Consider the following 25,881-nt stretch of genomic DNA (forward strand, 5'->3'; position numbering starts at 1 on the left):
AATTTCAATTTACTGCATGTACCTGGATGCGATCAGAATTTATATCTGCCCTCTTCATGGAAGAGTAATCTATAATAGGAAGGAATGCAATATAATGGGGAAATTCTTTGGGGGTCGCAATATAGTCTTCCGAAGATTTGCTGTATTGTAAATGACCTGGGGGAATGTTTGCTTTATTGTAAGTCTTCCCCGGGGAATTTCTGCAAGGGGCAACCTTTACTCTATAATAGCGCATGGGATGGAATTAATGCGTAAGCATTGTGAGAATACCTAAATGGAAATGAATTCCTGCAGAGAGAGAATATTAAAATGGATTTCATTTGAAACATACACTTGTAAGCGTGGTCATTCACCACACCTATATTCATTGTAGGGATGTCACATGGGTCAAACGCAGTCTATCAGTGATAAATAGTCATTAAGCATTTGCTTACTAATATCCTTGTGTGTTGCCTAATATAATAATTATTTGACAATTTTCCCGAAAAGATCATTGAGAAATGTCTCAACATACATCAGCTGTATTTTCCTTTAGCTTGAATAAAAAATAAATGGTGCAAAATCGGTGATAATATCATCTTAAAATGCTGTAGTTTTAAAGAAAAAATTGTAAAGATTTTGATAATGTTTTGAAATATCTTTTAGATCAAATATTTTGAAGTTAAAAGGGTTTAAAGTTATGAATGAAAAATAGTGAAACAAAATTTTAATATATCGCCTCATAAAACGAAAAAAATCGATTTAGAACATATATTTTTTTTAAACAGATTTAAATTTAAATTTAAAACACTCTTTTCTTTGCTAGTAATTTATTTTCAGATAAAATATGGTTTAAACTAAGTACACCTGTTGGAAACGATCATTTCAAGATTTTTAATTAGGATTTATTAAAATAATTCACAACATAGGAAGGTGTATACGATAATTGACAGATTCAACAAAAAAATAATCTTGTGCTTCAAAATGCTAATGATATGAAATATGAAATATGAAATGAAATAGCAGGAAATCGAGTGGTCACCGTGGTTTCCTAGAATCTTTTGACTCAGAACCATTCATCGTATGTATTTAGTGACAAACTTACGTGAGGAGTATAAAACTACTTACCGTATATTCCACGTACATTTTAAAATTTTCTGATTCAAATGGTACATACAAGAGTAATATCATACTCTATTTCCCTGTATTATTAACAACCGCCTACACCCGTACAGGTAAACTTCGGTATCTCGACATCGGATATGTCGACAACCTGGGATATGTCGACATCCTTCCGCGGTCCCGGCAGGATTTACTATATAAAAGATTTGCAAAAACTCTGATATGTCGACCTCGGTAATGTCGACAACCTGGGTTATCTCGACGTATATTCACAGTCCCAAGAGCAAAATTTACCTGGTATATGTCGACATCGGCAATTTTCTGCTCTACTGAACCTGTTTGTCAGGTATTATTAACAACCGCCTACACCCGTACATGTATTTATTTTGTGCTACCTAGTAAGGGACTGTCATCTACATCCGTATCAAATATTAAGGACATGGATTAGTACAAGTTTTGTAACTTGTTTCCGAATTCTCGTTGTTTACTAGTAATTTTCAGTCAAAATATGGATTAAGCTACACATAGGGGCAAATAATGCAGATATCATCGACCATTTCAAGATATTTTCATCAAAGATAAATGCTAAAGCTAGAGATCTCAATCAAGTGATCATTATGGTTAGTGAAAAACTAATGTAAGGAGTAAATTAAAACTACTACCACTTATACGAGCCTGGTCTCGGATAAGTGAGTTTATTTCAGTAACCCTTGTAATATTTATCTATTCCGGATAAGTTACGTACATTCGGATAAATATAAATTTTCACCCTTAGTCACAAGCTATCATTCCGGATAATTTAGGTCCATTTGTATATAGTCTAATAATATTAAGTTCTTTTCTACCTCCTTTCTGGAAGAATCGATTAAACGGTAAGGTCATGGAAAATTTTTGGGAGTTAAATTGTGGCAATGTTTTAAATTTTTTAAATCAAATAAGTTGGATTTTTAGTATAACTATTGAGGTTTGTAGTTTCAAAGCAAATTAGACGTATCGATGGCGAAGTTTGACTTTGGATTTGGCCTGATTGGACTTTTTCGTAAATTGAATTGATTTTACGCGATATTGTAATTTGTGAGACTTTACAGGTAACAGGAATATATTAAGATCAGTTTGGGGGTCAAATGATTGTGTAACTTGAGTTATTATTTTTAGGAGCGAAATGTTAAACTTCGAGTCCATCATAGCTATAATGGGGGGGGGGGGGGGGATAATTTCATAAAACACGGAATATTCTCAGAAGCTGGGCTTACTAGAAGGATTTTAGTTTGTTTTCTACATAGATTTATCGAGCTCGAAGGAGGTATATTGATTCGCATTTTACAAAATGTAATCGTCTTTAAATCGGAGAAAGCATTCACGAGAATTTGTGCACTTTCACTTTTTTAAGTAATCAAAGTACTGTGTGTACTGAGAGGAGGTTTATTAAATTGTTTAAGTGTTATGCTCTATTTGCAGACTTGTATCATTTCATTTGTTTGTTGGTCTTTTGAAAAGGTTTGGAACAGTACTGTTTGTTATCTTTTCCCTTTTTTTTTTTTTTTTTTTTTTTTTTTTTTTTTTTTTTTTAAAGAAAACAAAAAGGTGTAAGGTTTTATGGATGATATTGTATGAACTGATTTTCCTATTACATAATGGGATGGGAGTTAACTTGTATATTATGTTACACAACATATGGGAGCTCATTTGGTCCACATGGTCAATTTCTGCATAAAAATCCAACTAATGAAGGCAAAATCACAGTTTATTGAAATAGGATGAAAACATTTCTTATTAATTTTGCAAGCATTTGTCTCACAGTGAGCAGTCAAACTGCAGCAAAGCTGTGGAAAAGTATTCTTCATATGCATTAGAATAGGTAGGCAAATTTGCAGGGTTCAGACACAAGCAAGGAGCAAATTATATTGGTACAAAAGGGAGTAAGTACATAAAAAACCTTAAGTAATTGACAGTGATTACAGATCATGTTACCATGATTATTTATTTTCAGGTACATTACCAAAAATAGGTCAACATTTTTAATTTTATTTTTTAAAGACAGCTTTATCAGTGAGTCAACAGCTGCAATGGGCACAACATTCCTTTCCATCAAAGCATGACCTTATCACTTCCCCAGTAATTCATTAGAATAGTAATTAAAGATTTGCAAAAAAGAAACAAGTAGGAAATGTTGCAGTTGTGCTAATACTAGATATAAAAGTGGAATTGGCAAATGATATAGATCCTAATCCAGCTTCAATTAATCGCAGCTATTAGATTACATTCTAGGGAAAATTATAATTTGGTTAAGCGAGTCTTTGTGTGAAGGGTTGGGGGGCATATTTCAAATAAACTGGTAATTTTTTTAAAGGTACACTGACATTCAATTTTAAGCTAATCTGCTAAGGGATATCCAAGATATGTCCAGAAGTATGGCTTATAAAGTATACCAGTTTTTTTCCACCGCACATACCCATGGACAAAGAGTTGCAACGTACTCAAGAATTTGTTTTCTCGGATATTTTATTGTGTTTATCTATTTTATTGCGTACCTATGTCAGTGTCTAATGGGGATTTAAGCCTTGAGACTAATTTTATCATTCTGTTTATTTTTACCAAATATATGTATAATTGTGTGTAATATACAATGGTCCACGATTATACCTAAATTTCCCAGAGATAAAACTACTCCCTTACAGATATTTTTTGAATACTCAGAACACTTAGTATCGCAATTACCTCGAATTGTATAACTTACTGCGGCTGTTTGCAATAAAGTCAAGAAACTTATAAATCTCCATTCATTTTCGGGGCATAACATGTTGTTTACATATATTGTTTACGCTAGTGACAATTGAATGATACGAACAATAAGTATGCCGAAGGTACAATGTAATGCCGATGGTTGCACTTCAGAAAGCAAGTCAAAGTATTCGGAATATTTAGACTTCCAAAATAACATTTATCAGAAAGAAAATGATTAAACTTATTATTAGAATAGTCTACTTAGCGGGAAATATCCACAAAAAATTAACACAAGAGAGCTAGCATTTTAATTTCGTAGCGTGGTGCAACGAACATTTAGCTAGGTATTTCACCAGGGCTTCTTTCTTATATATGTCCCTTAAAAATCTGCAGTGATCGATCTCATAGTGTAGTCAATAGCTATAGCACATTGTCCTCAGCTATTAATCAACGTTTCCTACCTTCAACGCAAAAGAGTTTCATTACGTTAAGTAATAGCGATATAAAGTATTCTTCCTTTTGTTTGAAATAGGTTTAACTACCCTTATGGCATGAGGTTATATAAAAACTAAAATTATTCGTACTTTAAAACACTTAATAGGTGATGATTAAATTAATAAGCCTTGGCAGTTATTTTTAATTAAAACAGTTTAACGATTCGAATGTAGTTGCAAGTACTTCCATGACCAGTCATAAAACGTGTTTATCCTTTTTTCAGAGAAACTTCGAGCAGGTTTAGTCAGTATTGGATACGGCATATCATACCCATATGTTTTATTATTTGTAGAATACAAAATTTAAATCTCATTCACTACAATTGGGGAGCAACCGCTAAAGCACATTTGCCACCAACATGCAGGGGGGTTATTTTAGCTTTGAAACGCTGGCTATAAAATGTACATGTTTAGGCATCCATTAAGTAGTTGTTACAAGGCTCACATATTTTTACTTTCTTTCATTTCAATGATTTATTTTTTTTTTTAATTTTACTATGGATTATAGTTGTTTGATAAATTGTGAAGAGGAAATATGATTTATGCAGCTGGGGAAATGAGAAGGGGGGGGGGGAGGGTTAAGGGCACAAATATTGTTTTTAAAAGTATTCTAAGTTGAGAGGTGACGTAAATATCTCGTTTTTGTTCAATTTGGGTCTGATACACTCCACACTTTTTAGTACAACTATAACCAATACTTGCAAAGATAGTTTAAATTTTTATAAAAGCCATAAAAATGCGTAACAGGAGTAACAACCTAGTAGGTAAGTAATACGATAAAATAAACCAACGGGACAGGGAATAGAGTGCAGGTATGGATCCACAATTTTAGATTAAACGGGGAGTTATTTTATTCTCACAAGTCCATAATTGCATTTCAAGACATTTCTTAAAACAATTATAACGGAATAGGTGAATGACCGTTGACGATTTAAATTCATATTTTGTTTTAATGCATTGAATAGTAATTGACTGATAAGTCACTTGTTTTATAAGTTGTATTGGTGAATGAGCAGGCCCTGGTCGACGGTGACCATTTGCGTTGAGGTACTGCCGCCGTCACCATGGTTCTTGGCACCCCCATTGGTGGCGGTTGCAGTTCCATTCTTACTCGTGGTAGACACGAGTATTCATGGCCCTTGCAAGTGGCGTATTCCGTCGCACCTCAACGCAACTGGAGGAGTGCAACACATATTCTTACGCTCATTCCATTGTTTATCCTATTGCACATGTAAATTGAAATTCAGGATTTGAATTTGTGCATTGGCTTGTAATTGACAAGCAGTTGACTTGATTGATATTGAATTGATTGATTGAATGATGATTGATTGATTGAACTTGATTGATTATTGATTTATTGATTGAACTTGATTTATAATTGAATTGGTGACGTTCATGCACTTGTGACCTACCCAGTGCATGATCCGCCCGATTTGGGTCGTCACATTTGTTGTATTGATTGTTGATTGTGGGGCAGCCCTGTGGTAGCCCCAGCAAATTGATCACCGCGGCCAGAAGCGCCAAATTAAACAAGCAAAATAATATCAGTTGTTTGTTTGATTAATAGGGAATCTGCAATAATACCACTTATACGAGCCTGGTCTCGGATAAGTGAGTTTATTTCAGTAACCCTTGTAATATTTATCTATTCCGGATAAGTTACGTACATTCGGATAAATATAAATTTTCACCCTTAGTCACAAGCTATCATTCCGGATAATTTAGGTCCATTTGTATATAGTCTAATAATATTAAGTTCTTTTCTACCTCCTTTCTGGAAGAATCGATTAAACGGTAAGGTCATGGAAAATTTTTGGGAGTTAAATTGTGGCAATGTTTTAAATTTTACCCACCCACCCTCCTCTTGTTTTTAGAACAAATACTGCTGCTTTTTGTTATGTCATTGTAGCTGAAGACTGCCTGCTTCGCCCAGCTTCCACAACAGCCTATGTCGCGGTGGTGGATTATGTGTGTTCGGATATTATATGTACGTAGGGACGGCTTGCTTGATCCAGCACCTACATCAGCCTATGTGCCGATGGTGAATTTTGTGTGTTTGCTCATTCCGTAAATACAGCCTGATTGGTCCAGCGTCCACATCAGCCTATGTCAAGGTGGTGAATTCTGTGTGTTTACGTATTCCGTGATGACTGCCTGCTTGATACAGCGTCCACTTCAACCGATGTCGCGGTGGTAATTCTGTGTGTTTGCGTATTCCGTCGCACCTCAACGCAACTGGAGGAGTGCAACACATATTCTTACGCTCATTCCATTGTTTATCCTATTGCACATGTAAATTGAAATTCAGGATTTGAATTTGTGCATTGGCTTGTAATTGACAAGCAGTTGACTTGATTGATATTGAATTGATTGATTGAATGATGATTGATTGATTGAACTTGATTGATTATTGATTTATTGATTGAACTTGATTTATAATTGAATTGGTGACGTTCATGCACTTGTGACCTACCCAGTGCATGATCCGCCCGATTTGGGTCGTCACATTTGTTGTATTGATTGTTGATTGTGGGGCAGCCCTGTGGTAGCCCCAGCAAATTGATCACCGCGGCCAGAAGCGCCAAATTAAACAAGCAAAATAATATCAGTTGTTTGTTTGATTAATAGGGAATCTGCAATAATTATCGAATATTTCACATTTGTAAACGTTCTGTGTTTTTACCCTCCTTGGATATTCTGAATGCGTGTCAAGTGTGTCTGCTATTTACAATGGGTGGTCACGTCAAATGAAAGCCATATGATTTATAACGTTAGGGTAACATTTTGCAAGCTACGCTTACCGGAAAGTTTCACTTACTTGTAAAACTAAGATTTAATTAAGATTCTGATAAGATAGAACAGCGTAATAAAGAAAACCTGTTAAATTGTATTCCAACTGTGCACTATTTTTAAACTGACCATTCCATCCCGAGCACAAGTATAATACTGTCCGAGTGTGAGCGGATGCTGGTAACGAGGTCATAGGAAGATGGAATCAGTGCTAAGCACTGCTTCTCTTGTGAATTATTTTTGCATTTAATGTATTATCACGTTAAACAGTAATTAAATTAATATAAATGAGAAATTCAACAATGTACGAGGGTTGTCCAAAAAGTTCGTGGACAATGGCGTTTTGTCAAAATGAATGATTCAAGATATACTTATTGTATACCAAAATATTAGTTATGAAAATCCAAGTCAGTATAGTTTGGTTTTGATTGTTTAAACTTAATATTTTTGGTAAAAATCGCGGTCATTAAAGGTAGCCGATAGTGTGCTTGGACCAGGGTTAAAATGCCATAAACTTTTTAATAAAGTGTTCTGATTAAAATGATTATTTTCTTTATAAAACGAATCAAAGCTTAATAAAATTTAAATGTGTCGCAAATAAAGCGGCTTTCGTCATTTTCTGATATCTTTAGTATCGCTTTCTAAATATTAGACATTGAGAATATTAAGCGAAAACCGCAAGAAGTATGTTTCAAAAATTGACAGAAAAAGCTACGTCGGCCATCCGCACGGAACAGAGTCCAATTATACAATTATGTTTTAATATGGTTGAAACGACGTCAGACACAAAAAATTTATTCAAGCAACTTGAAATTATTCAAATTTCGGAGACACTACAAGAAGTGGAAAATCACTTTTATTTGATGAAAATAGGATATCCCTATTCATCACGTTGTTATAAATTTAGCGCCGTCGGACTAAGCTGTGCAACCTGTGTATATGAATTGATGACGCTCGTGAATTAGCATGTATTGTTTTGAATTTTAAAAATTAAATCAATTATGGTCTGTATATAAATATTATTGCACACACTTGGCAGTGTGGCATAATAAAGAAAATTAGCGTGTGTCCATGAACATGTGATAAAAATTCAAAATCCATATTTTTGACGTTATAATGAAATTAGCGTTACGTCAGACTGGTCCGTACGGCTTGCATATACAAAGTATTTACACCTATAATGTTCATAAAATAGTGTGCATTGTTTTATTTTTTTTTTTATACATATATTTACTAAAACATGGTCTATATTAAGATATTATCGTACACATTTGCCACTGCGGACTTAATTATGAAAATTAAGCATTTGTCCACGAACTTTTTGGACAACCCTCGTACATGCGTATATATATGAATACCGGTCAGAATCTGCAAAGTGACTTTATATGATGAGGCCTCAGAGAGGGTTGTGTAATCCAGATAATTTACGTATCTTTTTCAACCCAGGCGAGGCGGAGCCTAGCCGTCTTGAGATTGATCAAACCGATATATTTCTTTAGACAGTCAGTAACAAACCAAAGAAGTGATTCATTTTCTCGAGGATCATAGTTTGAAAAACATAAACTTAAGACAGGTACGTAGCAACGCTGATTTTCATTCCTAAGTTGATTCGATATATCCCAGTGAACTCGAAATAAAAAAACTCCATTGAGTCTGACACCTCTGTTTCATATTTAGACGTGTTGCTACAGAACAAACGTTAATGACAAACTGAACAGTAAACTTTTATGATAAACGAGATGACTTCAAATGTTCTATCGTCAACTTCCCGTATTTATTTGGCAATACATGTATACCATTACCAACTGCATATGGAATTTATGTCTCCAAATTTTATGCATAAACGCCTTCAGCGTTTATGCAAATTATCACGCAAGCCAATCTATTGATCACATCATGAAACCAAAAAAAAAATAGACAGTTATTCCTTAAGAACATATTCTACGTCCGAATAAGTTTTAAAATGAGGCAGGCTATTGACAAATTTATGAGTTGATGATACAAGAATTGTCAACAATCTCGTTGAAAGTCAACATTTCGTAAATTTTATGGTCGACACAATGACTTTTTTTTGCAGATATAATCTGAAAAAGGAGATGCAGAGGATGGCCGGTTGACAGCGGATAATTACTCCTCCATAGCGCCCGATTTCTCCTCTGTTTTCATCCGTGATGGATCTGCTCATAATTTGTACTGTTTAGATGAACTTTGAGAATGATCACTGAACAATATCCTCACCCTTCTTTAAAAGACTAACTCCAAAGCTAGTGCATTGCAGCGCAGCAACAACGTGCAGTGCAGAGTTGCACTGTTCAGTAATCTTTTTGTACTTTTTATTTTATTTTTTAATTCCCCTCCACCTCCCTCCATACTCCTCTCTTACATATAATTTTTTTTATGTCATTGGTTTCATTTTTTAAAAAACTTGAGTAATGCTACTTCTGTACTTCTCTACTCTGGATCATATTTTTTCATTATGCACAATTATTGAATTGTTTAAATCATATAAAAGAAATCGCATTATGTTTTCATAGATTTTGAGAAAGCCTTTGACTCAGTCTGGCGATTAGGTCTCCGGAATAAAATTTTATTAAATAATATAGATGGCAAATGTTTTAAAGTTATAATCAATTTGTATAAGGGTATTAAATCAAGAGTAGTAGTTAATGGAGTATATCATCAGAAATGTTTACGTGTACTGTTGGAGTAAGACAAGGTGAAAATTTATCATCATTTTTATTTGCACTGTATTTGAATGATCTTGAAGGACTTTTGTTTGACAAAAATGTGAAAGGTCTGAAAAATCTGAGAAAATTGAAGATGAACTTAATATATATCTACGGCTTTATGTTATAGTCTATGTAGACGATACTATTCTATTATCAGAATCCCCTGAAGATCTTCAGTATGATCTTGAGATGTTCTCTGAATACTGTAAAAAATGGCACTTGAAGGTTTATAGTACTAAAACACAAATTGTTATATTTGGTAAAGGTAAAGAAATACTAATACTTCATTTAATTTTGAAGGTGTTCCATTGGAGATTGTTGAAAATTTTTAAATATTTAGGAGTAACATTTAGTAAAAGTGGATCTTTCAATTTGAATATCAAGGAAATGTATGAAAAAGCTACAAAAGCAATGTATGGTGTTCTTAGAAAATGTGGAAAACATCATCTTTCAATCGATTGTAAACTAGATATGTTTGATAAAATAGTGAAACCAATTCTGTTATACAGCTGTGAAGTATGGGGATTTTGTAATATCTCTCTTGTTGAAAGACTTCATCTAAAATTATGTAAACATATATTAAATCTTAGGTTTTCCACACCAGATTTTATGGTATATGGAGAACTTCGTAGATATTCTTTATCTACTCAGGTCAAAACTCGTATGATTTCTTTCAGGGCAAAACTTGTTGTATCACAAGGTACTAAAATGTAATCAAAATTATTATATGTGTTAAAAAACTATAATACACCATGGTGTAATGCTGTTAAAAATATTTTGAATGATTGTGGACTTGCTTATGTATGGCAACAAAACTCTGTTAATATTACATGGTTAAAGAAAAAGGTGCAAAATGTTCTTGTAGATCAATTTAAATAATTGTGGAATAGTGACTTGTATATTTCCCCAAAAAGTCTTAATTATATATTGTTTGAAAATCATTAACTTTTAAGAAATACTTGTTGAATTTACCTTCTAAGCTTTCTAGAAAATATTGTTTTTTTAGAACTGGAAATGCAAAGCTTCCAATTGAGACAGGAAGATGGTATAATATTGTAAGAGAAAACAGAATTTGTCACCTGTGTCCATATGAGGAAATAGGAGATGATTTTCATTATTTATTTAAATGCACTGACCCATACATTAAGAATTCTAGGCTTAAATAATTGCCGGAGTATCCTTATGTTTTTAAGTTTGAACAATCATTTAATTCAAACAGCAAAGATCTACTGATTAAACTGTGTAAATTTATTGGGCTTATAATATAACAATGAATGTGAATTACAATCATTAATGAAAATTTCATTTGTTTAGCAAGAATAATTGAGACATTAAAATTCTTGCATTGGTAGTGCATGCCACCTTTTTATCTCTTTTAAAAACGCATGTTGCCAATTTTCCTCTGACTCCCTCAATTAACCTCTCTTACATGCAACTTTGTCTTTCATTGGTTGTATTTTTGAAAATTTTCATACTGCTACTTCTGTCACTAGAGTTCATTAACTCAAATTGTATCTCTTTGCAAAGCGTAGACACAACGGTTCCGGTTTTTTGCTTTATATCATGCAAATGCCAAATACTCAGTTACTTTTATACTATAAAAGCCTTGAGAGTTGTTAAAATGACGCGTTAATTACAGTTACCCCATTCATACGACACGATTTGCATACCTCAGTATATTTTACACATATGTAAATTTACTTACATGTGCAATTTTTGTCGTATGAACTGATTTGCTCATATGCAAATTATGCACAGTTGAGTAAATTTGCACCTGGTCAGGACAAGGTGTAAATTAACTTTTGCATACACGTTGTCGCAAAATATTTGCTCCCGTGTGTAAAATTTGTCGTATGAACACGCAGCAAATTTACTTATGTAAGTTTTTCGTCATATGTATTGCATCCATTTCCGTTTTAAGTGTTGTTATGGTTATATTTACATTTCCAATGTCTTTGTCCGAGATAAAATTACAAATTATAAAAATACTTTATTTCTACATAAATCTACTGGTTTTAGGCGCGGTTAAAAAAAAATCACGTGCGGGGCGGGACAAATAGAGACAGAAGCGGGGCTATTCGCACGGGAATTTGCAGAATCAGGAGCATGTAAATATAAGGAATAACTGTCAGATTTTTTGGATTCATGACGATGATCAATCGATTGGCTTGTATGATAATTTTATGCATAAACGCCTTCAGCGTTTATGCAAATTATCACGCAAGCCACTCGATTGATCACATCATGAATCCTAAAAATTAAACAGTTATTCCTTAAGTATATGCATTGGCATGTAAAATATCAGTCGGTAAACATGGCTGCTAGAAAGTAAAGCTCTAAAAATACGCGGATTTTCAAGGGTCAATCTTGCGCTAAGTAAACAAAAATTGAAAGTGAACTGAGTTACTGTAAGGGTAGATCTGTTGGTGTATGGCTTCAAAAGCCAAGTCTTCAAAGGGCATACGCTGTGTCGCCGAGAAGTACTACTAGCATAGTAATTTCTCCAAACTGCTTTCTCCACTCTGGAAACAAGGAACCATTATCTCCTCTGAAATAAATTTTCGAATATGTAAAAACGCGGGCATCGTGACCCTTCGTGGCAAACCTGTTTATGTCTCTAAAGATGTAGCTGTGGTCGCAAACACCCTGCAGATTCAATGAGTAGAATCCCTTCCTTTCAAGTAGACTCCGTGTGAATGCTTAGGAGCTATGATAGGAATATGCGTGCCATCAATCGCTCTACCATAGTTTAGCCCTTGATGACTTTCTTCATTCTTTCTCAGTTTTAAACTGAGGCAGGCTACTGACAGATAAGTTTATGTTACAAGGATTTCAACAACCTCGTTTCAAGTCAGCATTTGGTAAATAGATAGATTTCATATGACACATTTTCAATTCGAGTTATTTCCCTTGGTCGCCATCTTGGAGATCAAACTGGCATTTAAGCAGAAATATAAGGGCAAAAATCTTTGAATTACTAAACCTATGAACTTTGTTAACATATATTCTTAAGAAAAACTGTGTTATCTTCGCCTCATTGTCCAGTATGAGAAGTTTAAATTGGTTGAATTATGAAGGAATCTGGCCTTGTTAGCGCCAAATATGGCGACAGACGGAAAATTACTCTATGGTCATTATAATGATCTTATTAGCAAATATAACCTATCATTGGATCATATTTTGGCTGACTTCTTTCATACCAATTGTTAGGACTTTGTTTATACTTAATTTGACTACAGAATGATCAATACATAAGGCTTATGGCGGGTGTGACCGGTCGACAGGGAATGCTTACTCCTCCTAGGCACCTGATCCCACCACCGGAATTTCCAGGGGTCCGTGTTTATTCCCTCTTCACATATTTGTATTGTTCAAAGATTTTTGAGATCGATCACAGTTTGTTATCTTCACCCTTTTCATTCTCCTTCTGGACAATACACATATTTTTCAAGCAGATATTCCATAGTGGCCTCGTAAACTCGATGTTTGCAATCATACATGGTAGATTTTCCATACCCAAAATGATTTCTAATCGTACGTCCCTTATCCTCTGAAGACGCTAACCAGTAGATGGTAACAGCCACCTTCTTCTTTACATCCAACGGCTCTTCCACAGTCTTTGGGTCGGGACAAAAGCATTTCCCAACTTCTCACAAAATTTTATGAAATTTATGAAATTTTATGAAATTTTCCTTAAACATTTGAAAATTCTTATACCAATCTTCGTCCTTTAAGTCATATAGAACGGTTCTGTCGTACCAATTTTTGGATCGGATTTTTCTTCTACTTTCTTTGATGAACATCCAAAAGTTAATCCTATACCTAAATAGTAAGTTAATCCTATACCCAAATAGTAGTTTTTTCTGTGAAAATTTACAAGTCTGAAGCGGTCCATCTCCTTATTTTAAATGACAATTTGAGGATTTACTTATGGTACATAAATCTCGTCTGAACGCATAGCAAATTAACTTTTACTTATGTGTGTAAATTTGCTCACATGTAAATTTGCACACATAAGCAAATTTTCGTCGTATAAATGGGGTAACTTACTGAAGTATCACGTGTTCAGGATGTTTTTCTCACTAAACAAACATTGCTAAGCAAGAATCAGTGAAATAATCAGAAGTTTTTGTACATTTTTATAGAAGTTCTTAACTCAAATAAACGGAGGCACAACTGCATCAACTTCTTGCTTTATGTCATGCAAATATTCATTTACCCTTAATAACCAGCAAGCTTGTACGCTATAAAAACCTCTAGAAGGTCGGGGAAACTATATTCTCTTACGTCAGCATAAATTTACAGATTAAAAAAAATACAAACGCGACTTCACACTGACTAATCGGCTAAATGAGTTGAATTACGTTATGGGTTACTAAGAGAATATCTCTGAAATTTTAAGCCAATTGTTTTACTCGTTCTATGAAGCACATTATAATTTGTTCATGCATTTCACAGATTAAGTACAGTTCTGTGTAAAAATCATGCAAAGGGTGATATATGAGGGTTCTCAGAATTTGATGATTTTCCACACATAGTTTTCTTTTGCCCTATGAAACATGTATGCAAAAGGAAAAATGTTTTGATTCACGGTTACCATGGAAACATGGGTAGAGAAATTTCCCTAGCAACCAGCCAGTTTTCAGCTTCGATGGACTAAAAAATCTCGTATCTTTCAGGCTCAAATTAAATGTAAATACTAAAAGAATTTCTTTTTCATTGCTGTTATTCTCAAGATAATGATCTTAACAGTTTTCACAATCAAAAATATAGAAATAAGATTTAAAGATATATCTGTGATAGATGTGGGAATATATGCATGTTTTTCCTTTTTGCTGACTCAGCATTTTCCTTGATTTTGGAATTATTCAATGCCTAATTACTCCAGTGATGGACCTCATACAGACATCCTGTGTATATAACATAAAAGTAGAGGATTTTGTCTTTCAGAATTTGAATTCAGAAGCGTATAATTTTTTGACATTCCTATCCGTTGCCTAGCAACAAAAATGGATGTTTTGATGAATAAAAAGAGAAAAAAATGTAAAATGCTAACGTCATAAATCACATAATTTGTTGTCTTTGAATACTCAAAACATATTTTACAATAAATTGAACTTTTTGAGACCTCTCTGCAAACTATGGAATGTTTTACAATTTGTAATCTCCATGGTAACAACAATTTCCCCTTAGCAACACATCAAAGAATAATAATTTTAGTATCTTCACGTACCTGTTGTTAAGGATTTTTCAAAGCATGCTGTAAAATTGTGATTAGGCAAATTTTACAATGCAATTAGCATCTTATAAAATTCTATTTTTCACTTGATTTTTCCATGGCAACGATTCTGAGCACATAGCAACCAATGTATCCTATGTAGAGTTAAGAGTCATTCTTTGTAGGAATTTCAATTGTTTTGATACTCAGAGTCAAGATTACAGGACATTGACATGTAAAATCATTGCTGGTGCAAAATATACATAAATATATACATTTGCAATCAAGATTTAAAAATTCATACGAAGAATGTTACCATGGTAACGGGTATAAACATTTTTATTTATATCATTTCAGCTTTATTTCTTCATTTTTCTTCAGAGCTTTCTAAATTAAAAAAACAAGATACCCCCGTATGGAAACTTATAGCAAAGGTTAAACTTTCTCAAATGCAAATCAAATATGTTGGTACCCAAAGTAAGGTCTTGTCTCGAGGAATATACCTGTGAAATATGAGAGCCCTAGCAGCAACCATTGAATAGATATGGAAAAGGTTAAAGTTTTTCAAAAGTAAGTCAAACATCAAGGTCAAGGTCAAATGGTACAAAATAATGGTGCCTAAGGAAAGGCCTTCTCACAAGAATTATACTGGTGAAATATGTAAGCTGAAGCACCAATCGTTCAAAAGTCATGACCAAGGTTTATGTTTTCCAAAAGAAGGTCAAACTCCAAGGTCAAGGTCAATGGATTACAATTGTTGGTTTCCAAAGAAAGGTATTGTCACAAGGATTACATATGTGAAGTATGAAATCCCTAGCACCAACGGTTCACAAGTTATGGCCAAGGTTAAAGTTTTCCAAAAGTAGGTCAAACTCCAAGGTCAAAGGGTCAAAGCTGTTGGTATCCAAAGGAAGGTCTTGTCACAAGGATTACATATGTGAAGTATGAAAGCCCTAGCACCAATTGTTCAAAAGTTATGGCCAAGGTCAAAGTTTTTCAAAAGTAGGTCAAACTCCAAGGTCAAGGTCAAAGTTGTTGCTATCCAAAAGAAGGACTTGTCGCAAGGATTACATATGTGAAGTATGAAATCCCTAGCACCAACGGTTCACAAGTTATGGCCAAGGTTAAAGTTTCCCAAAAGTAGGTCAAACTCCAAGGTCAAGGTCAACGGGTCAAAGTTGTTGGTATCCAAAGGAAGGTCTTTTCACAAGGATTACATATGTGAAGTATGAAAGCCCTAGCACCAATTGTTCAAAGGGTATGGCCAAGGTCAAAGTTTTTCAAAAGTAGGTCAATCTCCAAGATCAAGGTCAAAGGATCAAAGTTGTTGGTATCCAAAGGAAGGTCTTGTCACAAGGAATACACATGTGAAGCATGAAAGTCCTTGCTCCAACTGTTCAAAAGTTATGGCCAAGGGTTAAAGTTGGGTAAAATTGTGTAAAACTAGGTCAAACTCCAAGGTCAAAAAGTCAAATATGGTGGTACCCAAAGAAAGGTCTTGTCACAAGGAATACACATGTGAAATATGAAAACCATAGCTCCAATCAAAGCTATGGGCAATGTTCAAGTTTTTGCTGAGAAACAGACAAACATTTAAACAGACAAACAGACAGACGGACGGACAGGGCAAAAACTATATACCCCCGAATCTTCGATACGGGGGCATAAAAAAGAAATATACAAGCACGGGTTTTCATGTTTTGAAAAAAAAAATATTAATGCACTTCTTTAATTTTTATTTCATGAATGAAATAAATTCATTTTTTTTTTATTAAAGTATTTTATAAAATGAATTTTCGCATTTTGGCATAGTTAATTTTTTGCTATGCTTGTACCAGAAAATTGAATCTGATATGGGATTACTGTGGGGCAAATTCTACTCTAGAGTCTGTTTTCCGGGGGAAAGATTTTATTAAGGATTCTTCAAAGCATGCTGTAAAATTGTGATTAAGAAATTTTACAAAGCAATTAGCATCTTATCAAAGTTTTATTGTTTACTTGATAAACCCATGGCAACGATTCTGTGAACATAACAACCAATGTAATCTATGAAGAGTTGAGAGTCATACTCTTAAGCACTTCAACAGTTTTGTTACACAGAATCAAGATTATGGAACATTGACAATTAAAATGATTGCTGGTAGAAAATATATATAAATGTTATACATTCTGCAATCAAGTCTTAAAACCAAAACTAAGAAACTGGTGTTAATATTTTTGCATATATAACTTCTGCCTGTAATGCGTCATTTGATTCGTTAAATTTTAGTTTAAATCATAAAACCTATGTTGCATTCGTACAATATGACCAATATTGAAAAATCTATCAATCATCTAGACGTTACTATTAAAAATTGTACATTTTAACCTTAATTGTGATGACGGGGAATCATTTTCGATTTCATTCTCCTCTCCCTTAAAAATATATGTTTTGTTAGAATACACTAGTTTGCGACAGTTTGGTTGAATTTGACCAACGGGTTTTGTAGAAAAAAGTTGAAAAAATAAGAAATGAACAACGGGCAGACGGACAGATAAGACATAAGACAGGTGATCAGAAAAGCTCACTTTGTCATCTTTCCTAATTTTTGTAGTAACGTTCCAGTGTCACTTGCTTATGGTGTTTATTCGGTATTCAAGAGCTTGCTCTGAGTACGATCAATTTTTAAAGCGAGGCATGCTACTCACTGATAAGTTGATGTTACAGGGATTTCAACAACCTTATTTAAAGTTGGTATTTCGTAAATTTTATGGTCGTTATAATGATCTTGTCAGCAAATATATCCTGTCATTGGGTCGTATTTGGATGACTTGTTTCATACCAATTGTTAGGCCTTTGTTTTTATACTGAATGGACTACGAAAAGTTCCGTCATCCTGATAAATACATAGGGCTAACGGCGGGTGTGACCGGTCAACAGGGGATGCTTACTCCTCCTAGGCACCTGGTCCAACCTGTGTAATTTCCAGGGGTCCGTGTTTTATGCCCTCTTCACATATTTGTAATGTTTATGGATTTTATGAGATCGATCACTGTTCGTTACCTCCACCTTCTGTACAGGTGAACTTACTGAAATGGTCCAATCAATGCGAAACTAGAAAATAAAATATGAAGAGACAAACAAAAGACCATCTGTGAATTTCTACATATGTAAATCTGAGGGCTATACATTTCTATCTTTATCATGATTGTCAAACCTAATCTTGGTCATTGGTTTAAAGAAACATAATAAACTTCAGCTAATTATCTGCAGGCATAGCAAAAGAAAAAAAAAAGATTTGAAATTTTTATTATTGAACTGAGCAGTGAATAAAAGGATTTTTTACATTCAAGGTACTAATACAAGTACTTTCATAAAAGTGGGTCAGTCAGCAATAAACTTGAATTGATTTGTCAGTCAATCAGCTCTACAGCCAAACATTTAAAAAAAGTAAATTATTAGAAATTTTTCATTTGAGCATATTTTAATATGATCTACATAAATATATTAGGCAGCAGGCATTGTCTATAATTATAGCCTTGTTTTGACAATTAGAAACTAAGTCTAATAGCTATAACTTTTGTATCAAGAGGCCCATTGGCTACATAGCTCACCTTAGCACTTGGGCTTAAGAAAAACAGAACAGAGTTCAGTATTGAAAACTTAAAGATATTGGTCCAAAATTATTTGACAAAACAAAGGCCTAACTATCTAAAGATGCTTCCATATCTATTTACCTAATCATAGCTTTACAAGGTTTTCCCTATACATTCGATCTTCTATCGTGGTCCTCACCCTAAGCCCGGTTACATTTGATTTCGACAAACGTAAAATTTCCACTAAGGATGCTTCTGAATTAAAGTGACTAATTGTGGCTTTGCTGTTTTTAAACTTTTCTTTATATAGTAAAACATGCTTATATCGAAGTACCAGGGATAGACAATTTTAATACATTATAAGTTTATCTTATGGGTAGTGTCCATCACATGTGTGAGATTAAACTAATTACCTTTAATCTCAAACTTGTGGTAGATACTGCCCATAAGATAAACTTATGTTTTATCCTTGCCGAATGCGTATGCTTTATAGATAGCACTTCCTGTTTTGACACAATCCCATGCTTAAGACGTAAAATTTTCAAAACTTTTATTTTTGAAAGTTCTTGCATTTAACGTAAATGATAATGAGCAAACATTTTGTTAAAAACAAGAAAGCTCTCGTTTTACCTCAACGAAATTTCATTTTTTTTAAATTGACTACTGTAAATATGAATGTTAACCCCATTCCCCACACCACCAACACGTTCTCAAAGGAAACATTAGGCCTATCAGTGAAGTTCGTGTTGCATGATTCATTTTACCATTCAGGAAAGTCTAGCCACTTTCATCAAGTTCGTGTTGCATGATTCATTTTACCATTCAGGAAAGTCTAGCCACTTTCATCAATACTTTCTTACATATTAAAACGTGTACAACTTCAAAATTAAATGTTTGTATAAAATGAATCTTCAACAAATTGTCACGTATCTTTTAAAAGACTCAGCAAATATAATTCCGAGATTTCATATTTTGTATAGATTTACAAAAAAACCTTCAACATTTCAACGTTAACAATGCGACGTCATCAATTTACTCGTCGTCGATTTGGATAGAAATCAATTAACATCATTTTACAGGGATTATCTTAAATTTTTGTGAGAAAAGAAAATCTAATGAGATAACCAAAATATCTATAATTGTGCGATTAATAAAAACTATAGCTGTGTGACGTGGTACTTGCTTTATCCATGTCGTTTAAGTTGTGTATAGTCACTCGGAAAACATCGGGAATATACGCCATTTCAACTCATTTGATAAAGTACAGTACCAAATATTTTCTTAACCCACAGATCACTTACCTGTAAGCGTCATTTCATATATGAGCTCCTTATCTATAAGCATGTTTTTTTCTGTATTCCTTTGTATAACTTTGATCATTGTTGTGGCTCCACACTACCCCTAAGTGTTATGATTTGAACGAACTTGAATCTGCAGCTTCTGTATTATTATGAATATAATTAATGGATTTGTGGTCCTTGAGAAGATTTTTAAAGATATTTCCCATATACTTATGTATTCCTATGTAAGAAAATTCATTGCCTAATGTGGCCCAAACTTCCTCCCTCCCCCCATCCGGTCATGCTTTGAACAAACTTGAATCTACACTACCTGAGAATGCTTCCAAATAAATGACTAATCATGACTATACTGTTCTTGAAAAGAAAATTAAAAGAAAATCCTGTGTATTCCTATGTTAGACTTTGATCGCCTATTTTAGCCCCACTCTTCCCTTGGGGCTTATGATTCGAACAAACTTTAAACCTACCTACCTCCAAAAGTCATTTTTAACAAACTTGAATCTACACTATCTGTGAATGTTTCCATATATGATTAATATTTTCTGACCCATTGGCTCTTCGGAAGAAGATTTTTAAAAGATGTCAATAATTTTTCACTAAATTCGTAATCATCTCCCGTTGGAAGAAAGCTTGACCCTTCATTTGGACAAACTTGAATTCCCTTAACTAAAGAACACTTTGTTGCTATTTGGTTGATATTTGCCCAGTAGTTCTTGAGAAGATGTCGAAAATGTCGAAAAAGTTTTCAGACGGACAGACAGACGGCAGTCTGACAGATGAACAGATCGATGGACGCCGGACAAAATATGATCGGAACCTTGAGCCATCTGCTCTGGTAAGCAACAAATGGACCAAAGAAACTCGAAACCTGATTTGTAAGTCAACAATATCAAGAGACATACCAAAAATCAGCTCATTATCTACCGGTCTTGTAGAGTAAGATTTCCCCTCTAACCCCCCCGACAAAACTGGCTCAAGAGTAGGATTTCCCCCCGGAAAATTAACTCTAGAGTAGGATTCCCCCACGGATTAATGACTCTAGAGTAGGATTTTCCCCCACGAAAATCCCACATAAGATTCAATTTCCGGTACAAGCATAGGAAAAAGTGCTGAAAATTTACTATGCCAGAATGCGAACATTCATTTTATAAAATACTTTAATTAAAAAAAATGAATTTATTTCTTTCATGAAATAATAATTAATGAAGTGCATTCATTTTTTTTTTTTTCAAAACTTGAAAACCCGTGCTTGTATATTTCTTTTTTTTTTAATTTAGAAAGATCAATGAGCTCTGAATGAAAATGAAGAAATAAAACTGAAATGATATAAACAACAAGAGGTCCATGGGCCACATCGCTCACTTGAGCACTGTGGCTTCGAAAAAAAGAAAGAATCAGTTCAGTATTGAAAAGCTTTAATGAATATGTGGTCCCAACCTACCCCTAAAAAGAGGGGGGGGGGGTTATAATTTGAACAAAACTGAATCTACACTAACTAAAGATGCTTTCATATTTCTTTGACTAATTGTGACTTTTTTCATAACAAGTTTGAACTTTCATTATGGTCCCACCCTTCCCCCGGGGGTCATGTTTTCAACAAATCTGAATCTACACTATCTGAGGATGCTTCCATATAAATATGACTAATCATAGCTTTGCTCTTCTTGAGAACAAGATTTTTTTAAAAAAAAAATGTCCTATGTATCCCTATGCATAACTTTAATAATCAATTGTGACCCCTAAATATCCCCAGGGGGTCATGATTTTAATCAAATATGACTCTACACTACTTTAGGATACTTCCTAATAGTTCATAACCAATGATGGCTTTGGTGTTCTTGAGAAGACTTTTCCTATATATATTTTATGTAAAATTTTGATCGTCCATTGTGGACCCACCCTAAACTCGGGGGTCAGGATTTTAACAATCTTGAATCTACACTACCTGAGAATGATTCCACATGAGTTTCATCTTTCCTTGCCCAGTGGTTCTTGAGAAGGAGATTTTTAAAAGATGCCATTAATTTTTCACTAATTTGAAATTATCTCCCCTTGGAAGAGAGCATGGCCCTTTATTTGAACAAACTCGAATTCCCTTTACTCAAGGATACCCTGTGCCAAGTTTGGTTGAAATTGGTCCAGTAGTTCTGGAGAAGAAGATGAAAATGTGAAAAGTTTACATCGACAACAACGACAGACAACGGACAAATTTCGATCAAAAAAGCTCACTTGAGCCTTCGGCTCAGGTGAGCTAAAAATGTTTATACCCATTACCATGGTAACATTCTTAGTTTGAATTTTTGAATCTTGATTGCAAATGTATATATTTATGTATATTTTGTACCAGCAATGATTTTACATAACAATGTTCTGTAATCTTGATTCTGAGTATCAAAACAATTGAAATTCCTACAAAGAATGACTCTTAACTCTACATAGGATACATTGGTTGCTATGTGCTAAAACTTGTTGCCATAGGAAAATCAAGTGAAAAATAGAATTTTATAAGATATTAATTGCATTGTAAAATTTGCCTTATCACAATTTTATGGCATGCTTTGAAAAATCCTTAACAACAGGTACGTGAACATGCTAAAATCGTTATTCTTTGATGTGTTGCTAAGGGGAAATTGTTGTTACCATGGAGATTACAGATTGTAAAACATTCCAAAGTTTGCAGAGAGGTCTCAAAATTTTCAATTTATTGTAAAATTTGTTTTGAGTATTCAAAGATAACAAGTTAGGTGATTTATGACGTTAGCATTTTACATTTTTTCTCTTTTTATTCATCAAAACATCCATTTTTGTTGCTAGGCAACGGATAGGAATGTTTAAAAATTATACGCTTCTGAATTCAAATTCTAAAAGACAAAATCCTCTGCTTTTATGTTATATACACAGGATGTCTGTATGAGGTCCATCACTGGAGTAATTAGGCATTGAATAATTCCAAAATCAAGGAAAATGCTGAGTCAGCAAAAAGGAAAAACATGCATATATTCCCACATCTATCACAGATATATCTTTAAATCTTATTTCTATATTTTTGATTGTGAAAACTGTTAAGATCATTATCTTGAGAATAACAGCAATGAAAAAGAAATTCTTTTAGTATTTACATTTAATTTGAGCCTGAAAGATACGAGATTTTTTAGTCCATCGAAGCTGAAAACTGGCTGGTTGCTAGGGAAATTTCTCTACCCATGTTTCCATGGTAACCGTGAATCAAAACATTTTTCCTTTTGCATACATGTTTCATAGGGCAAAAGAAAACTATGTGTGGAAAATCATCAAATTCTGAGAACCCTCATATATCACCTACATGCCTATTTTGCATGATTTTTACAAAGAACTGTACTTAAGTGCAATATGCACATTATTATTTACCATTCCCATGCTCACATTTACAAACAATTGATTTGTAAACGTCATTTGTAAAAATCATTCTATTGTCTAAAGTGGCTTGCTAACAATTGTCTGTATTTCCATTTTGTAGTACCAGTGGAATCCTTGGACCAAAACTATTGTACTAAGATGTACAATCGTTTTATCATGTGTTGGTCATTGCGAAGTTTAAATGTTTTTATTGTGATGGTTTAGTGAAGGGATTTCAATCTATAATTTGACTCAGAATAACAACTTAGTTTCTTAATGCCCTACTCGTTAAAAATGCTCGTCAGACTGCAAAATATCCTGTAGACATCTTAGACTTACTCTAAACTTCTTTATAAAAGTGACACAGAGTTGACGATACACATATCATAACATACTTGAACATTGTAGTCTTTAATAACAAATCTAGGCCTGTCGGAAGCAATTTCAAATGGGGGCGACAAGCAAACACAAAAAAGGAAGGATCATCAGAAGTTCTTTTTTGAAATGGCACATCAGTAAATTAGCTTTGTTTCTATTGTCAGACCTGAAATACACTGGTTGAACTCGGGGGTTCGGATAAATGCAGGAAGTTTGGGAAAAAAATGATCTATCGATCGAACCAAGTTTGAAGGCCAAGGTATTTATACATTTTGAGATATGAGGCGAAAAGTGAGGTCCTTGGTACCGTGGGACAGACTATAAACATATATTTATGAAGTGATCGCTTGTATATTTGGTTTCCAAGATCATGCTCCGCATGCATTTCCTAGCTCTAGAATATTTTTTTTGTTTGCTCTGCAAAAAAAAATGTTATGAAAAAAAATAAATAAGTAAGGTTGTGTTTGGTACTCATATACTGTTTGTGACAGGTTTGATATTTTAGCCTCATTCGTGCAGTCATTCATAAGCTCCGCCAAAATATTATACAATTATGGACTCTTTCGGTGGTGAATATGGTGAATATGGTTTGTTGTTCACCAGAAAAATATCAATATTGACCGAGGCGAAGCCATAATTGTTTTATTATATAGTCCGGATTTAAATAAATCAGACATTGAAGGCTGCGTGATGATATCACTTTCATTTACGAACTTCTGTCGTGGAAAAATAAAAAAAATGCCCAAATTACAAGTTATAGCTTCCGTGTTTTCCTTTTGCTGTTTGTAAGACATCGAAATGTTTAGAAAATAATCCTGCGATAGGCTTGGCTACTGTTTTTCCTGCTCAGATACACAGCTGGTTCTTGCCGTTGCAACCATTGTTTACAACGTTGTTTGAGATGTTGATTGTGACGTCACAATGCCGCTGCACGCGCACCGACCCTCCGGTGAATACGGCTTCAAAACCAGTGAATATGTAGTGTTATGAACTGTTTGCGTTTGTATAGATTATATAGGGACTATAAATAGACTATATATTAATATTTAAAATTGGTGAGATGTATCACATTGTTAATTTTGAATTGACGGGTTGAAGTAAATACAACATTTAGAAGATGTCATGCTGTAAATTATGTATTTACTGCCACCCAGTACTTTCAAAATTTGCAACAATTGGATGAAAAGGAAGATAGAGTAGATGGTATCATAAAAAAAATATGTTTACACGTTTATTATTGGGTGCATTCACACATATACTGTATATTTTTTGATAGCAAAAAAAGTTTGCAGAAATGTTAAGCACATAGTGAAATGCAAACATATTAGTTACAATTCAAGCCTCTATTATATTTATGATAAATTATGCATATCTTTGGTCAATGAATCTTATCTAAAAAGACAGTGCGAAATATATCCGTGCGATGCTCAGAATTCTGTAAATAATTAGATGCAAACTCTAGGTAAATGCTCATCCAATTCTGTTATTCCTTTATAAGGGAAGATGGATATTATGTACAAACTTTGTTGTTATTTACGTTACTTTGGCGTTAATGTAGTATTAAATAAATATGCATTGAAGCAAAAGTCCAGCTTCACTATAGTGTAAAAGGCTGTGTTATCTAATATTTACATTAAAATACATTTGCTGTGTTTTTCTACTTAAAAAACTTTGAAATTGATTTGAATGCCATTTTCGTAGCTAAAGTGACATCACAATGAGTTACAGAGATGTTAAAAAATTTAATTAAATAAGGCAGCGAGAAATTCAAACATTGAGGTTTTTTTGGTGCTTTTAAAATGTAAAATGTAAATATAGCGCGCTTCATGAAATGTGTGATTTACACACCAATTACATACAAAAATTAAAAAACAATATTATCACAGATAATTCAATTTATGCCGCTATGAGAAATCTGGTAAATTTTACACCGTCGGATAGTTATGGATTTTTAAACCAATCAAATTCTTTGTTTTTGTTGCGCCATTTCTGCAAAGCCTGTTTAGTGCAGTGAAAAATAAAAATACATTATCGTTGTGAACTAGCTAGACCCCTTGAAATAACATCGTTTTTGTGTTCTAGCAGTTCCATTCACCAGCCTACTTCACAAAAGTAGCGATATTCAAGGCAAGTAAGCTTGTAGCAGTGTTTTACATCCACGTGCTGGGTAAACCGCGTGGCCGTATACTTATAAC

At 33.8% G+C, this 25,881-nt stretch overlaps 1 protein-coding gene across 1 annotated transcript in view; it reads right to left on the bottom strand.

The window, feature by feature from the left end:
* LOC133182806 (DBH-like monooxygenase protein 2 homolog) overlaps window positions 1-5,424 on the bottom strand; it is a 32,227-nt gene extending 26,803 nt beyond the window's left edge. The window contains exon 1 of the mRNA XM_061317650.1: window positions 5,354-5,424. Within this exon, the coding sequence (XP_061173634.1) occupies window positions 5,354-5,424 (71 nt within the window). The remainder of the gene's footprint in view (window positions 1-5,353) is intronic.
* Window positions 5,425-25,881: the final 20,457 nt, after the last annotated feature.

The sequence above is a fragment of the Saccostrea echinata genome, unplaced genomic scaffold, assembly GCF_033153115.1.
Source record: "Saccostrea echinata isolate AGI-Se365-2 ecotype Australia unplaced genomic scaffold, CSIRO_AGI_Sech_v1 ptg000009l, whole genome shotgun sequence".
Lineage (NCBI taxonomy): Eukaryota > Metazoa > Mollusca > Bivalvia > Ostreida > Ostreidae > Saccostrea > Saccostrea echinata.